This window comes from Micromesistius poutassou (genome assembly GCF_964030765.1).
Source record: "Micromesistius poutassou genome assembly, chromosome: 20".
Lineage (NCBI taxonomy): Eukaryota > Metazoa > Chordata > Actinopteri > Gadiformes > Gadidae > Micromesistius > Micromesistius poutassou.
In genome coordinates, this window is record NC_140290.1 from 9,996,134 (window position 1) to 10,011,560 (window position 15,427).

Consider the following 15,427-nt stretch of genomic DNA (forward strand, 5'->3'; position numbering starts at 1 on the left):
TTAGGCGGCCATGTAACAATAACAAAAAATACAATAACACAGCAAATTTGACAGACTAACAGTTATTATTATTCATTAATAACTATAAACAAATAATTATTATTAGTTGTATTTGTATATGACATTGAAATTTAAGACTATATGATTGAAGCACATTTTGAAGAATAAATGTTGTTAATTAGTTACTAACAGTTAATAACTGTAATAGTATATAATGCTATGTTAGGTATATTAAATGCTATATAAGTAATGTGATGTATAAATTAAATGCAAACGATGAATGCTGGGCAGAAGAGGGTAGTAGCTAGGGAGCTCAACTCCCAGCCCAAAGGTTCTGGGTTCGATCCCCATATACCTGAAGAGGCTAACCCCAACCCCTACCTGCACTAACGGCCTGTATCTGAAATGCTCTGTATCTCACCTTGAATAAAAGCATAATGCTAAAAGACGATGGCATGCTAAACCAATCTGGCTGTGTGTCTTCCAGACGTGGTGTCCCTGGTGAGCATCCTGACCAATAGGAATAGCGCCCAGAGGCAGATGGTGGCTAAAGCCTACCGGGGGATTGGTCAGAAGGTAAGAGGAGGCGAGACTACCTGAAACGCTAGCTTCTGCTGCTTGCCCAATCCGTTTTAGTGCGGTCGGCCCCAGCCTGTTCTGTCCCCATTGCTCGGTCTGAGAAAGGTCTGTGAGGCCAGCTTCTTACACTTTTGTGATTGTCCTTCATGCACACACATCGATTTAACGCCATCAGTCTCTGCAGATGCTAGCGTTGGCCCCGGCGTCAACACAGGGGCGTGGCACTAAACCAAATGATGAGTAATAGTTTGCTTGTGGCTATGAAACATAAGATATAAATTATATATATATATATATATAAATACATAAATCTCAGTGTGATTAGGGTAGTAGGTTTGAATTTCTAGAGAATGCTTCACAATCATCCATTGAACACACGCAAATAAAATATGCAGTACTTAGTGTGACATACTTGAGGTCAAATGTCAAAAGCTGACATCTCTACCAATGTAGAATTACTCAAGTAAGGTAAAAACTGACATTGTTGAGGTAAAATCTAGAGTACAGTCACACAGCAAAAGTTTTCTCCAGCATTTCTCTCTCACTGTGCGTTAAAAAAACAAGAAATGTTTTCAATACTTGAACCCATGTTTGCTCGTCCTGAAGTGTTTACTGAATAAATATTCTGGAATATATAAGGACCCATCCACAACCATCGGAGCGCTTCAGCACGCCTTTATTTAGAAAGGGAGTTTACCGAGCAGCCGGTCAGACTGGGCTGAAGCCTGCAGCTATGCTAGTCCTTTAAAAGTCTTTTAAAGAGAAAAAAGCTACTGGAATTAGATTTTTAAATATCAAATGTAAATCAAAAGCACTTGAGCTTCATTGATTCTGTTATTTTCTGTCTACTTTACTAATACCTATCTTCTGATAACACTACACTATCTCAGTACACTGTCTCAAGTAGAAGAGCCGGTTTGTCAAGATTTGTAACGTGAAACTGGGTGATTTCAGGTGCTGGAAATTGTAACCCGATTCTAAAGTATGTACATTAGGAGATATAGTAAAAGCTTACGTTGAAGCTTACGAAATGATCACATACAGTGTGAAGGGACTCTACCCATGACAGGTCTTTAATTTTGAAATGTGGTTGATATGTCATCATGAAAGCTGAGGTGCTGTCTCGTTGTTGTGCTTGAGAACAACAACGTTTTCTAAGATTTAAAAGAGAACATGAAACTCACCAAGTCAACCTACTTTAGGACCTGGAGACCGGCCTGAAGAAGGTTCTGTCCGGGGATCTGCTGTCCCTGATGCTGGCTCTCATGATGACCCCCTACCAGCATGAAGCCCATCGCCTGCGGCAGGCCATGGAGGTGTGTGTGTGTGTGTGTGTGTGTGTGTGTGGTTGTCTAACTGTAACCTGTGTTTGTTAAAACTCATCTCACAATTAGTATTCATTGATAATTCATGTATAGATATTTGGATCGTGCTTCATATAAATTCAAACCATCATCAGATAACTGGTACATAACAAACTGTACTACATTGTGTGTGTGTGTGTGTGTGTGTGTGTGTGTGTGTGTGTGTGTGTGTGTGTGTGTGTGTGTGTGTGTGTGTGTGTGTGTGTTCGTGTGTGTGTGTGTGTTTGTGCGCCTGCAGGGCTTGGGAACAGATGAAGAGACTCTGATGGAGATCCTGTGTACGAGAACCGCCCCGCAGCTCAAAGAAATCAACACAGCCTACAGTGAAAGTAACCAACACCCTACACACACACACACACACACACACACACACACACACACACACACACACACACACACTCACCACGTACAAACATTTCAAATGTTTGCACGTGTTGTGACGGAAGATGTTTGTGTAGATGCTAACAGGTAAATATCTAGTCGAAGATCGTGCCTCTATTAGCTTCCTTTGTGGAAGCGTTGAGCAGCGTTCACCAGGCTTTATAACGCAGCGCTAGCTGTCTGCTAGCTGTCTGCTAGCTGTCATGATACAACACCAACCCTCACCCACATACTCCTCCACCATCTTGTTTGTTTGGTGTGTAGTCTACAAGAGGGATCTGGAGAAGGACCTGAAGGGGGAGACCAGCGGGGACTTTGCCAAACTCATCGTCAGTTTATTACATGTGAGTTAATCTCATAGAAGCTCCGTCACACCCCCCACATGGCCCATGTTGGGACGTTTGAAACAGACAAGAGGTGTATGGGAGTCAACGTTCAATTGCAGTTAGACAAACCATGCAAGGAACATTTCCTGGAGATTCAGATCAAAATATTACTTTTTTGGTACTTAACTCCATTGACTCCCACACAAATCATCCGGTTCTTAAAGGGATAGTTCAGGATTTTGGACATCGGGTCTCATTTCCAAGTGAGCCAGTGTGTTATTTATCATTGGAGACCATTTTCAACACTTCATTCAGTCCTTCTAGTTGCAGAAATCACTGGTGCTAGGTTAGTGCAAGTCGAGGGGAACTGCTAGCCTGCCAATAAAAACAGTTTTACCCACTCCAAAGTACACCCGATGTAAACCAATTATAATGCCTGACTATCGATGTAAATGTCTGTGTTGATAGAATAATATTAGAAATAAATTTATCCTTGCATCACAATGATCACATTACATTTTGACATTTACATCGATAGTCGGGCATTATAATTGGTTTGCCTTGGGAGTGGGTAAAACTGTTTTTATTGGCAGGCTAGCAGTTCCCCTCAAGTTGCGCTAGCCTAGCACCAGCGATTTCTGCAACTAGAAGGACCGAATAAAAAGTATTGAAAATGGTCTCCAATGATAAATAACACACTGGCTCACTTGGAAATGAGACCCGATGTCCAAAATCCTGAACTATTCCTTTAAGTCCGGATGAGTGGCATGAGTTGGGCGCGAATGAGCCAGTCTGTTGGCTTTCACAGCCCACTGGTGCCCTCTATGGTCGGAATATGCAATTGCAGAGTTGCTATATTTGCAGTAATAGTAATAAAGTAAAAGTAAGTATTAGTATACCATGTGTTCTGTTACTGGTATACTAAATGCTTTAGACAATGGTGTTTTGTTATCATAATGGTAACGACGTAGTGTGATTCATTATAAAGTATGATTCAATGTCAGATTTCAATAGTTGTTTCAGTTTGTCTCAAACATTTTTGCCGCCTTTCGACCAACAGAAGGACAACGTTGTGGGTGTCGTCCAGAGAGACATTGAGGTATTGCACATTGTTCTTTTTTAATTTAATTCTATTTACTCTTAAATCTTTTTATCTGACCATGTGCTTATGCAATTGTATTGCTTTCAATTTAAGTGTATTTAACCCCATTAGCCCTTACCTCTATACTATACATACCATAACAAAGTCCCAGTTCACTTGAACCCCGACCTTGAAAGTTGCCCTGAGGAGTGTGTGTAAGTCCCGACTAACAGACCGATGTTTCTCTTGCTGTAGGCGCTGTCTGCATCGTTGGACACTAAGAAAACCGATCCTGCTATATGGATCAACATCCTCACCTCCAGAGATGCAGAACACCTCCACAAAGGTGTGTGTGTGTGTGTGTGTGTGTGTGTGTGTGTGTGTGTGTGTGTGTGTGTGTGTGTGTGTGTGTGTGCGTGTGTGTGTGTGTGTGTGTGTGTGTGTGTGTGTGTGTACGCAAAACGTGTTTAGAAATACTTTCCTTGGTCCTGCTTTTGACAGCGCAGTCAAACAATAAAATGATGGAATAGCTTTCTGCTGTAAACTCTTCTTCTGCCCTCTAGTGGACATAGTGTATGAATTCAGCTCAACACTAATTGTGAATGGGATTTTCCTTGGCTCCTCTTCCATGCAGTGCTGATGAGAGTGGAGTTGGAGAGAGGAGAGCCTCTGGATAAGGCTCTAGAGAAACGGTTCTCTGGAGACGTCAGAATGGGATTGAAAACATTAGGTAAATATGACATCCTGATTTCACCATGTTTATACTTTGTGGTCTTATTTATATTCTTTCTGTCTCTACTTTTTTTAACACTGTTTGCACTGTTCAGGAGGCGAGACATGTGTGCAACATTCATTGCACACATTCATGCACCTGATAATATACTTGATATACGTTCTAACTAATGGGTGGTGGGCCAAATCAGGACTTGAACCCCTAACCCTGGCAGTGTTAATGGCATAATCGTGGCTACCCTCATAAATACTATAATTACATATATAATACAATTTATATTGTATTACAATTAAAATTACAATTTTATAGATGCATGACCATGTGCATGCCACTCAAAAACATCAACAACAAAAAAGTATTAAATAAATTGCACTTTACCCGTTTCCATTGTAAGCATTGTGTTTTTAATGTTTTCAAAGACTATTCTTGTCACACTGTTGAGAAACGATAAAGTTTTGTGATGGAACCACCCTGACTCTCTTTACTCTTGCTGCTGATCGCAGTCCAGTGCATTCAGAACCCCCACGTGTTCCTCGCCCAGCGGCTGGTGTCCATGAAGGTATGATGTCAGCGAGGACCTTCCAAAACCCCTCTCCTCTCCTCTCCTCTCCAGAACAGAATTCTATACATTTTCTGTGTACTTCATCTGCGACGGCTGTTGCTGTTGTTGTGGTAATGACTTTTGCTAAATACTGAAATACTCATTACACAACACATTAAATACATAAAGGTTAGCATAGTGATATTATTAGTATCATACTAGTATTAATAGTATAGTATTATAGTATCTAGCGTAAAAATACTCATTGGCCATTGGTAGTTGCAATTAGTAACAGCCGGATTCCAGCAGTGAAGTGTGCTGAATGTCTTGTTTAATGTTGTTGTGGCTGTCATAAGTGTTTCCTGTGTGAGCTGTCAGACGTTTTGAACCGAGCGGATTCCCCTGGCCCTCTCTCTCCCCCAGACAGCCTTAGTTCATGGGGTGATGGTCTCCCGCTGTGAGGAAGACCTGCTGTGTGTGAGAGCTGCTTTTCTCAAGCTGACCAGCACCTCTCTCTATACAGCTCTACAGGTATGTCTCTCTGCTATATGCTCTCTTACACGCACATACGTGCACACACACGCACAAACGTATGCACACACACACACACACACACATACACACACACACACATGCACACAAACTAATGCACACGCACACACACGCTCATATGTACACGCACTCACACACACACACACACACACACACAAACTAATGCGCGCACACACACACACACACACACAAACTAATCCACACACATACATATACACACATGTACACACGCACGCTCTCTCTCTTTCTCTCTCTCCCTCTCTCTCACGTACACACAAAAATGTACACATACAATTTTAACATATATTAAGCATATAAGCTTCTCTTTATTGTTCTCCTTAAACAGAAAAACTTCAAGGGCGAACATCTCCAAGCCTTGCTGGCGATCTGTCGGTCTGAGGACTGAGATGATCAACTGACTTCACCAAAAGCATTCATGCTTTTATGTTGTCTTTATATTGTCCAATGTTCAGTTTTTACATGTGTAATAAAGGTGAGCATTATTTACATTCCCCGCTGTGTTTCAGGTAACTATTTGTATATGAATAAGAATGATAACACCAATACAATAGGTAGGAGAAGTAATTATGATGGTAATAGTAGAAGGAAGGAGAGGTAGAAATTATAAGATATATTCAAATTTTTGCCATCAGGGCCTACACATCCACACTTTGTGATTTCTATCGTAAAAAACAGATTAGTCTACCAGTCAACTCCAACGTGGCCTGATTCGATTTAGAGTGATGGCAGAGTGATTTAAATTACTTCGGAAGAATTGTGATGGAAAGAAAAATGCATCCATCACTTTACACACACACACACAGGTTGACCTCCGCTGAGATGGTCTGCTATTACAGACTATCACCATACTTCTAGCACTACTAATGAGGAAAGGAGAAGAGGCATCGCCACGGAGCTCAGCAGAGAAACGCTAACAGAGTTGCCTCTGTTATGGGTCGTTGAATTTGCTGTGGAAGGAACTCCCCTTGTCATGTTAGTTGGAGCTGTTGTTGTCATGTTAGTCTGAGCTTCTGTTGTCAGGGTAGTTGGAGCTTCTGTTGTCATGGTATTTGAAGCTGTTGTTGTCATGGTAGTTGGAGCTTCTGTTGTCACAGAGGTTGGAGGGGTAGTTGTCATGTTAGTGGGAGCTTCTGTTGTCATGGTAGTTGGGGCTTCTGTTGTTATGGTGGTTGAAGCTTTTGTCATGTTAGTTGGAGCTTCTGTTGTCATCATAGTTGAAGCTGTTGTCATGTTAGTTGGAGCTTCTGTTGTCATCGTAGTTGAAGCTGTTGTCATGTTAGTTGGAGCTTCTGTTGTCATCGTAGTTGAAGCTGTTGTCATGTTATTTGGAGCTACTGTTGTCATGGTAGACAGAGGTGTCGTCATCATTGTCAGAGCAACTGTTGTCATGGTAGTTGGCTTTCCCACTGTTATGTTAGTTGGAGTTGCTGTTGCCATGTTAGTCTGAGCTGTTGTTGTCATCTTTGTTGGAGCTCCCTTTGTCATAGAAGTTTGAGCAGCTGGTGTCTTGGTTGTTGGCTCTCCCATTGTCATGGTAGTTTGAGCGTCTTTTGTGATGGTCGTTTGAGCTGCATTTGAGATATTAGTTGGAGCTCCTGTTGTCATGGAAGTTGGAGCTATTCTTGTCATGGTAGTTGGAGCTCCTGTTGTCAAGGTAGATGGAACTGTTGTTGTCATGGTAGTTTGAGCTACTGTTGTCATGGTTGTTGTAGCTCCTGTTGTCATGGTAGTTTGAGCATCTGTTGTCAAAGTAGTTGGAGCTCCCGTTGTCATGGTAGTTAGGTTTTCCGTTGTCACGTTATTTGGAGCTGTTGTTTCGTTTGTAGTTGTAGCTCCTGTTGTCATAGTAGTTTGAGTGTCTGTTGTCATAGAAGTTGGAGCTGTTGTTTCATTTGTAGTTGGTGCTCCTGTTGTCATGGTAGTTGGAGCAATTGTCATGGTAGCCTGAGCTGCAGTTGTCATGGTAGTTGGAGCTGTTTCATTTGAAGTCTGAGCTCCTGCTGTCACGGTAGTTGTAGCTCCTGTTGTCATGGTAGTTGGAGCTGTTGTTGTCATGTTAATTTGACCTGTTGTTGTCATGTTAATTGGAGCTGTTGTCATGTTAATTGGAGCTCCTTTTCTCCTGGTAGCTGGAGATCCTGTTGTCAAGGTAGTTTGAGCTGCATTTGAGATATTAGTGGGAGCTTCTGATGTCATGGTAGTCACCGCTTCCGTTGTGATGGTAGTTGGAGCTGTTATTCTCATGGTAGTTGGAGCTCCCGAAGTCATGGTAGTTGGAGTTCCTTTTGTCATGTTTGTTGGAGCTTCGATCCCTATGGTAGTTTGAGCTACAGTTGTCATGTTATTTTGAACTTCTGTTGTCATGGTTGTTTGATTTACTGTTTTTATTGCAGTCGGAGCTTCTGTTATCATGGAAAAAGGAGCTGCAGTTGTCATTGTAATTGAAGCTGTTGTTTCGTTTGTAGTCAGAGTTTCTGTTTTCATGGTAGTTGGAGCTGTTGTTGTCATGGTAGTTGGAGATCCTGTTGTCATGTGATTCGTAGCTGCAGTTGTCGTGGTCGTCCTTGCGCCAGTGCTCATGTTAATGGGAGCTCCCGTTGTCATGGTAGTGGGAGCTATTCTTGTCATGGGAGTTGGAGCTACTGTTGTTATTGTAGTCAAAGATTCTGTTGTCATGGTAGTCTCAGCTCCCGTAGTCATAGTAGTTGGAACTTCTGTTGTCATGGTAATCTTACCTCCTGTTGCATTGATAGTTGGTGCTGCTGTTGCCAAGGTATTCAAAGGTACTTTTGCTATAGTAGTGGGAGCTCTTGTCGTCATGGTAGTTGGAGCCACTGTTTTCATGGTAGTTGGTCCTGCGGTTGCCATGTTAGTCTGAGATTCTGTTGTCATGGTAGTTGGAGTTCCTGTTGTCATGGTAGACGGAGGTTTCGTTTTCATCTTTGTTGGATTAACTGTTGTCGTTGGAGTTGGAGCTCCTGGTGTCATGGTTGTCAACGTAGCTTTTTTCATGGTAGACTTAGCTGCCATTGTTATGTTAGTCTGAGCAACTGTTGTCATCATAGTTGGATTACCAGTTGTCAAGTTAATGGGAGCTCCTGTTGTAGTGGTAGTTGGAGCTACTGCTATGATGGTAGTTGGAGCTGAATTTGGCGCTCCCATTGTAATGGTAGTTAGAGCTACTATTGTCGTGGTCGTCAGAGTTGAGGTAGAAATGGTAGTTGGAGCTCCTGTTGTCATGGTATCCGGAGCTCCCGATGTCATGGTAGTTGGTGCTTCTGTTTTCCTGATAGTTGGAGCTCCTGCTGTAATGGTAGTTGGAGCACCAGTTATCATGATAGTCAGAGCTACCGTTGTCATGGTAGTTGGAGCTCCCATTGTTGTGGAAGTTGGAGCTGCTGTTATCACGATGCTTGGAGCTCCTGCTGTCATAGTAGTTGAAGCTACTATTGCCATGGTTGTCTGAGCTACGATTGTGATGGTAGTTAGAGATACTTTTGTCACAGTAGTTGGAGCGTGCATTCTCACGGTAGAGTGATCATCTTTTGTCATGCTTTTCAGAGTCACTCTGGTCATGGTATTTGAGCCTCCACTTGTGGTGGTTATTGGAGCTGCTTTTGCTGTGGTAGTTGGAGCACCTTTTCTCATCGTAGTTAGGGATAGTGTTTCCATGGTATTTGTATGTTCTGCAGTTGAAGCACCTTGTGTAAAAACCTGGGAAGGGCATGGAAAGTACACTTGGTAGGTCAGCAGTTAATTCATCAAAGCCAAAGATGGCCAAGAGTTAGCTTCTGGCCCCACAACCATTCTTTGCATGTTGTTACACCGATCATCCTGTAGGCGGTACCTATACAGTCTTGGTGTGACCAGATGGTGGGTTGTTGTAGAGTACGTCACACCATTTCACCTCATATCAATCTATGATGCTGTCAATACAATAGTGTTGTGCTGCATTTTCTATCCTTGTCCTTGTCCGATAAAAATATAACAATCTGATGTCAATATTGAAACTTGAACATACCAAAGGAATAATAAGATAAGGTTTTGTGGGAATTTTTACCTATCTGGATGGTAATATTTAACTACATCTTAAGTGCCCATTATGTCATACCTCGCCACACCACCACACCGAATAAATAAAGCAACACTTTTCAGTTATCTGATCAGTATAGAAATGTACTTTGATCATATATATATATGTTCAGGAGAATCAGGACTTCAGAAGCTCATCTTGAATGATAAGAGACTTGACCACATGTTGTTTTGAGTTAAAATACTTACTTACATTTATTTATTTTTTACTAAAACATTTTAGTGAAAGGTTACACTTAATTCACAACTTAAGAAAATATCAGATTAAGAATTACCTGTACTGTGCATAAGCCAATCAAGGAAAGCGCTGCCAGGATCAGAACCAAATTCTTCATGTTGGAAATGAGAGAGATTTAATAAAATATTGTCCACTAAGGTGGTAGGCAGAATTACTCCTCTGTTCACCAACCTTGAAACCCTCGTTTTATTCCATTTGTTTATCTTTTGTATATTAATGGGATGATGCGGTAGGTGTAACAAGGAAACAAGGAGTACAAGGACGTGTGTGTGTGTGTGTGTGTGTGTGTGTGTGTGTGTGTGTGTGTGTGTGTGTGTGTGTGTGTAACATTTTACCCAGTTCGTAATTAGGACTTAAGGTTGCAGACTGACATGTAGAATTAAATGATTGAGCTTATTTATATTACTTGTGAGTGATATGTGTATGTGTGTCTTATTCCAATAATGATTCTTGCATTTCCTTTGGTCTCAGCTTTCCTGAAGTTTGGAATTAATGATGCTCCTTGCCATATGGCAAAATTGCTCGACCAAACAGGCACAGAATTGGATGATGTGTTTGAGGAGGTACTGAAGCAGCCAGATATTTTTCAGGGTACAGAAAACATTTAAACAGAGTACACGGTGAAATACCAAATAATGTGCAGACAGTTGTTTGTGCTGTTAGTAGTCCGCAATATTCTGATGATGATGATCAGCCAACTGATTTGGCTACATGCCCTAGTAAGTTCCTGTGACTTACCAATTACAAACCAGTCAGCTTTGGATTTATGTGGGTCTGCTGTAGCTCAGACGGCAGGTGTGGGTCAATGTGTAAATTCATTTGTCAATACAATGGAAGAAGCTGTACATGAAATTCAAGCGCAAGTAATGGAGGTTGCTTTTAAATGTCTTTCTTCTCAAAATACAGAAACTGTTTTAAAGCTTAAACAATCCTTTAATGAAATTGAAAACCCTTTCTCTTCACTTAATTCAGTTTCCAAAAGAGATTTGTACTTTAGAAAGAAATGGAGTATTGTTGACCCTGTGGATAAAGTGCTAGGTACCAGGTTTGAAAATAGGAAAAATAGGAGTACAGGGACATATGATCAGGTTGTGGTCACTGATAAATTTACTACATTTACTTCTGCAACTGCAGGCCATCAAAAATCTCACAGGCAGAAATCATCAACAAAATCACAGTCAAGAATAATGTTTTCTTTACCTATTGCAATGTTCTGTACAATCCATATTTATGTCTGTACCAGTAGCATAATGTCAAATCAAACCTATAGATGCTTAGCAAAAACTTAACAATTATTTAGCTGACTTCATCCAAAGCGACTTACAAGTAAGGCTTAGAACAATTAAAGCATAAAATACAAAATTGAATGAGTTAAAACAGAAAAGTCTTTCACAACCAAGTTTCTAAAAACCAACAGTGCTTTACAAAATAAGTTCTGATACAAAACACTACATATAACCCAACTAAATGTATTAAGCTTGGCTGCCTTACATATTCAATCCTTTTAACAGATAATGTTACCACACAGTGGCGTCACTAGGCTGTTTTATTCGGGGCTAAAGCCCCGGATCAAATTGAAATAGCCCCGAATCTATTTTTGTTTGAAAAAATAATAATAAGAAAAAAAGACAATTCAACCTTCTGTCCGCTGCTGCCCCCCCCCCCCCCCCCCCCCCCCTCGTCAACAATCTCGTCCGCCCGTGTTTCTCCCCCCCCCGTCAACAATCTCGTCCACCCGCGATCGTCCCACTGAGCCCCGGATGTTTAAGAAACCTAGAATCGCACCTGTTACCACACAACTCAAACATATAGTATAATAATTGAGAATATAGTGTGGCTACATTTATATTGATAGGATTCAGATTCATGGCACAGTTAGCTAAATAACTTGATAATAAAAAGAATGACATTTCACCAGAGTGTTTCATGATCACCAGGGGGAGCGCTATTCCCCTCAGGGACACAGTGTGTAGAAGAGCAGTGGTGCCAAAGAGCTCAACAGAGACACTTTGACAGCTGTTCCTCTGCTGGTCGTTGGAGATCTCGTTGTCACGGTGGTTGGAGCAACCGTTGTTGTGGTAGTTGGAGCTGCCGTTGTTGTGGTAGTTGGAGCTGCCGTTGTTGTGGTGGTTGGAGCTACCGTTGTTGTAGTAGTTGGCGCTACCGTTGTCATCGTAGTTGGAGCTGCCGTTATGATAGTTGGAGCTGCCGTTGTCGTGGTAGTTGGGGGTACTGTTGTCGTGGTAGGTGGAGCTGCTGTTGTATTGGTAGTTGGAGCTGCTGTTGTATTGGTAGTTGGAGCGACTGTTGTATTGGTAGTTGGAGCAACTGTTGTATTGGTAGTTGGAGCAACTGTTGTATTGGTAGTTGGAGCTGCTGTTGTATTGGTAGTTGGAGCAACTGTTGTATTGGTAGTTGGAGCTGCTGTTGTCATGTTAGTTGGAGCTCCTGTTATGTTAGTTGGAGCTACTGTTGTCGTGGTAGTTGGAGATAATGTTATATTGGTAGTTGGATCTCCTGTTGTATTGGTAGTTGGAACTGCTGTTGTATTGGTAGTTGGAGCTGCTGTTGTATTGGTAGTTGGAGCAACTGTTGTATTGGTAGTTGGAGCAACTGTTGTATTGGTAGTTGGAGCTGCTGTTGTCATGTTAGTTGGAGCTCCTGTTGTCATGTTAGTTGGATCTACTGTTGTCGTGGTAGTTGGAGATAATGTTATATTGGTAGTTGGATCTCCTGTTGTATTGGTAGTTGGAGCTGCTGTTGTATTGGTAGTTGGAGCGACTGTTGTATTGGTAGTTGGAGCTGCTGTTGTCATGTTAGTTGGAGCTCCTGTTGTCATGTTAGTTGGAGCTACTGTTGTCGTGGTAGTTGGAGATAATGTTATATTGGTAGTTGGATCTCCTGTTGTATTGGTAGTTGGAGCTGCTGTTGTATTGGTAGTTGGAGCTGCTGTTGTATTGGTAGTTGGAGCGACTGTTGTATTGGTAGTTGGAGCAACTGTTGTATTGGTAGTTGGAGCAACTGTTGTATTGGTAGTTGGAGCTGCTGTTGTCATGTTAGTTGGAGCTCCTGTTGTCATGTTAGTTGGAGCTACTGTTGTCGTGGTAGTTGGAGATAATGTTATATTGGTAGTTGGATCTCCTGTTGTATTGGTAGTTGGAGATGCTGTTGTATTGGTAGTTGGATCTCCTGTTGTATTGGTAGTTGGAGATGCTGTTGTATTGGTAGTTGGAGATTCTGTGGTAGTGGTATTTTGACCAGCAACCTACAAGTAAATGAAGGCTGTTAATCAGATAATTTGGAAAAGGCAAAGTTAGCATTTAAATACTTAGCGTCAAGATTTTCATAATTTTTAAAAACAATTCTGTTATAATCTATGTAAAATCCAATGATTTCATGAAATTTACAGAAGCTGTTAAACTTATGCAAAACATTCAGTGCTGGAGCAAAATGTTTTGGAGCTTGTTGCAATTATTCAGAAATGTGTCTTTATTTTCTTGTCTGATATAATTTATAATAATCTTTATAATCTTTGGGCAATTATATCTTGAACCTGAAATGAGTTTTCAACCTCAAATCCTGCGCAGATTAAATTATTATCAAACACATTTTTTTGAAGTTGTGAGTAAAACAAACACCCAAACAAAAAGATTGTTCTCACCTGGACTCTGCAGAAATTCAGCACAGCAAGCATTCCCATAATCAGAGCTGCAGTCTTCATATTTGAAATGAGTAGACGGCAGAGAGTTGCGGCTGCTCAAGTTAAATCTCTTTGCGATCTGTGAAAGGGTCGGAAATTTATATCATATGATGCAGCAGGGTGCAATGTTTATCTCGCATGATAATGCTATCATAAGTATAATCATTGATAACTTTACAGTTTTATTACTGTTCCCATCAAGAAAAAAAACAAGAAAGTAAGCTGCCTACGTAGGGCCCTCTGTGGTGGAAAGTTGTAAAGATTAGTAGGATCAACACCTGCTGTGATCAGGTTCTATCAGGATCGGCTGGAACCGACTGCTTTAATGGGCTGTTGTGTGGTCAATTGTTTGTTTATTCATCGGTTGTGTGGGCGATTGTGCATTCATTTATTTATTGTGTGGTTGCAAAGGTATTTCTCTCAGGGGATCAAAAAAGTAGATCTATCTATTTATCTATCTATATCTAAAAGGAAGTAGGAAACATTCGTACCAAGAAGTGAAATAAAAGAGAAGAGGCTATAAGGTGGATATATCTTTTCATATACTGTTAAATATATATTATATATATTTTTGTTATGTAGGTATTGTTATGTAGGTATGGTATTAGGTATAGCTACGTACTTGATTTATTTTTTGAATTGGTTTAATCATTACAATTTACAGTGGTCATAATAATAAGTTAATATTATGATTCCTGGAGGGCACTCTAATCCAAAATAGCATTTTATGATGCACTTATTCTAGGTAGAATGAAGTCCATAAAATAAGCTCAAGCCCGTCATGCTGGTTCTTCCTGCTGACCTGAAATCCTGGAATTTCAAAACAGGATGGCGGCACAAAACATGTCATATTAATAATGTATGTGTGCATATTATTTGGTGAACATGAACATTAAAGGGGTGGTGCAAAAACGTTACATTTAGTGAACAACATAGACTTCCCTTCACGATTTCTTTGATTCATTGGAAAGAATAACAGAATTTACACATGTAAGTATTTGGGATACACTTCATATTAACATCTTTCAAGCACCCCTACCATCCTTCAATGTACCCCCAAATAATTGAGAACACTGAACCAAAACATGAACACCTTTCCCGGGAATCAGGAAATAGTCTTGATCAGATTCAGATTTCCTGGGAATTGTGTCTCCCGTGATTAAAACCTAATGACGACCCGCCCATGGTAGAGAGGTTCTTTTCTATGACCCGCTCACATTGAAGATGTACTTTTTTAGATGGAAACGCAACGTGCCTGGAACCAAACCGAGTCGAGTCGAGGCGAGTTGAGTCGAGTCCAGCTGATACTGTTGGTGGAAAAGCGACACAAGACATTGCAGATTCTCCCTAATAACCTGTGGGCATCAAACACTTTGTGGCTGGTGTTTGGGTCACAGGTGATTATAAGGGCCTGTCTCCTCAAACATCCTGCAACAATGCCAATTCCTTTTCCAGCCCTTCAGATGAAATTATCTTAATCTTTTTCCATATAAAATGTCAGTCTACTAAGGAACATCTTCCATTGCTACTGATATTCCTCTCAAATCGATAATGTTACCATGCTTCTATGACAACTTTTGTGGCTGACTCACACAACTCAAGATTAGTTTAAGAGTAGTGGAAGTCAGATAACTAACCAGCTGGCTAAATATTAGCTTGCCAACATTATGCATTATGATAGATAAAAAAGTTGTGTTGGCCAAATAAAGTCCATCGCCTGGTAAAATATTGGTCAAACTCACTGAGGAACATGTTGATTTGATGTCAGTTATATTTATTGACACAGCCTTAAGGTTCCTGACTCTAAGCCACACACACT

At 40.9% G+C, this 15,427-nt stretch overlaps 1 protein-coding gene across 1 annotated transcript in view; it reads left to right on the forward strand.

Moving 5' to 3' along the window:
• Positions 1-5,963, forward strand: part of anxa14 (annexin A14) — a gene marked incomplete at both ends in the record, with an annotated part of 7,207 nt that extends 1,244 nt beyond the window's left edge. Inside the window, 10 exons of the mRNA XM_084485066.1 lie at positions 488-576; positions 1,782-1,895; positions 2,182-2,272; positions 2,589-2,668; positions 3,711-3,749; positions 3,987-4,077; positions 4,366-4,461; positions 4,968-5,023; positions 5,429-5,536; positions 5,904-5,963. Of these exons, the coding sequence (XP_084341192.1) occupies positions 488-576; positions 1,782-1,895; positions 2,182-2,272; positions 2,589-2,668; positions 3,711-3,749; positions 3,987-4,077; positions 4,366-4,461; positions 4,968-5,023; positions 5,429-5,536; positions 5,904-5,963 (824 nt within the window). The remainder of the gene's footprint in view (positions 1-487; positions 577-1,781; positions 1,896-2,181; positions 2,273-2,588; positions 2,669-3,710; positions 3,750-3,986; positions 4,078-4,365; positions 4,462-4,967; positions 5,024-5,428; positions 5,537-5,903) is intronic.
• Positions 5,964-15,427: the final 9,464 nt, after the last annotated feature.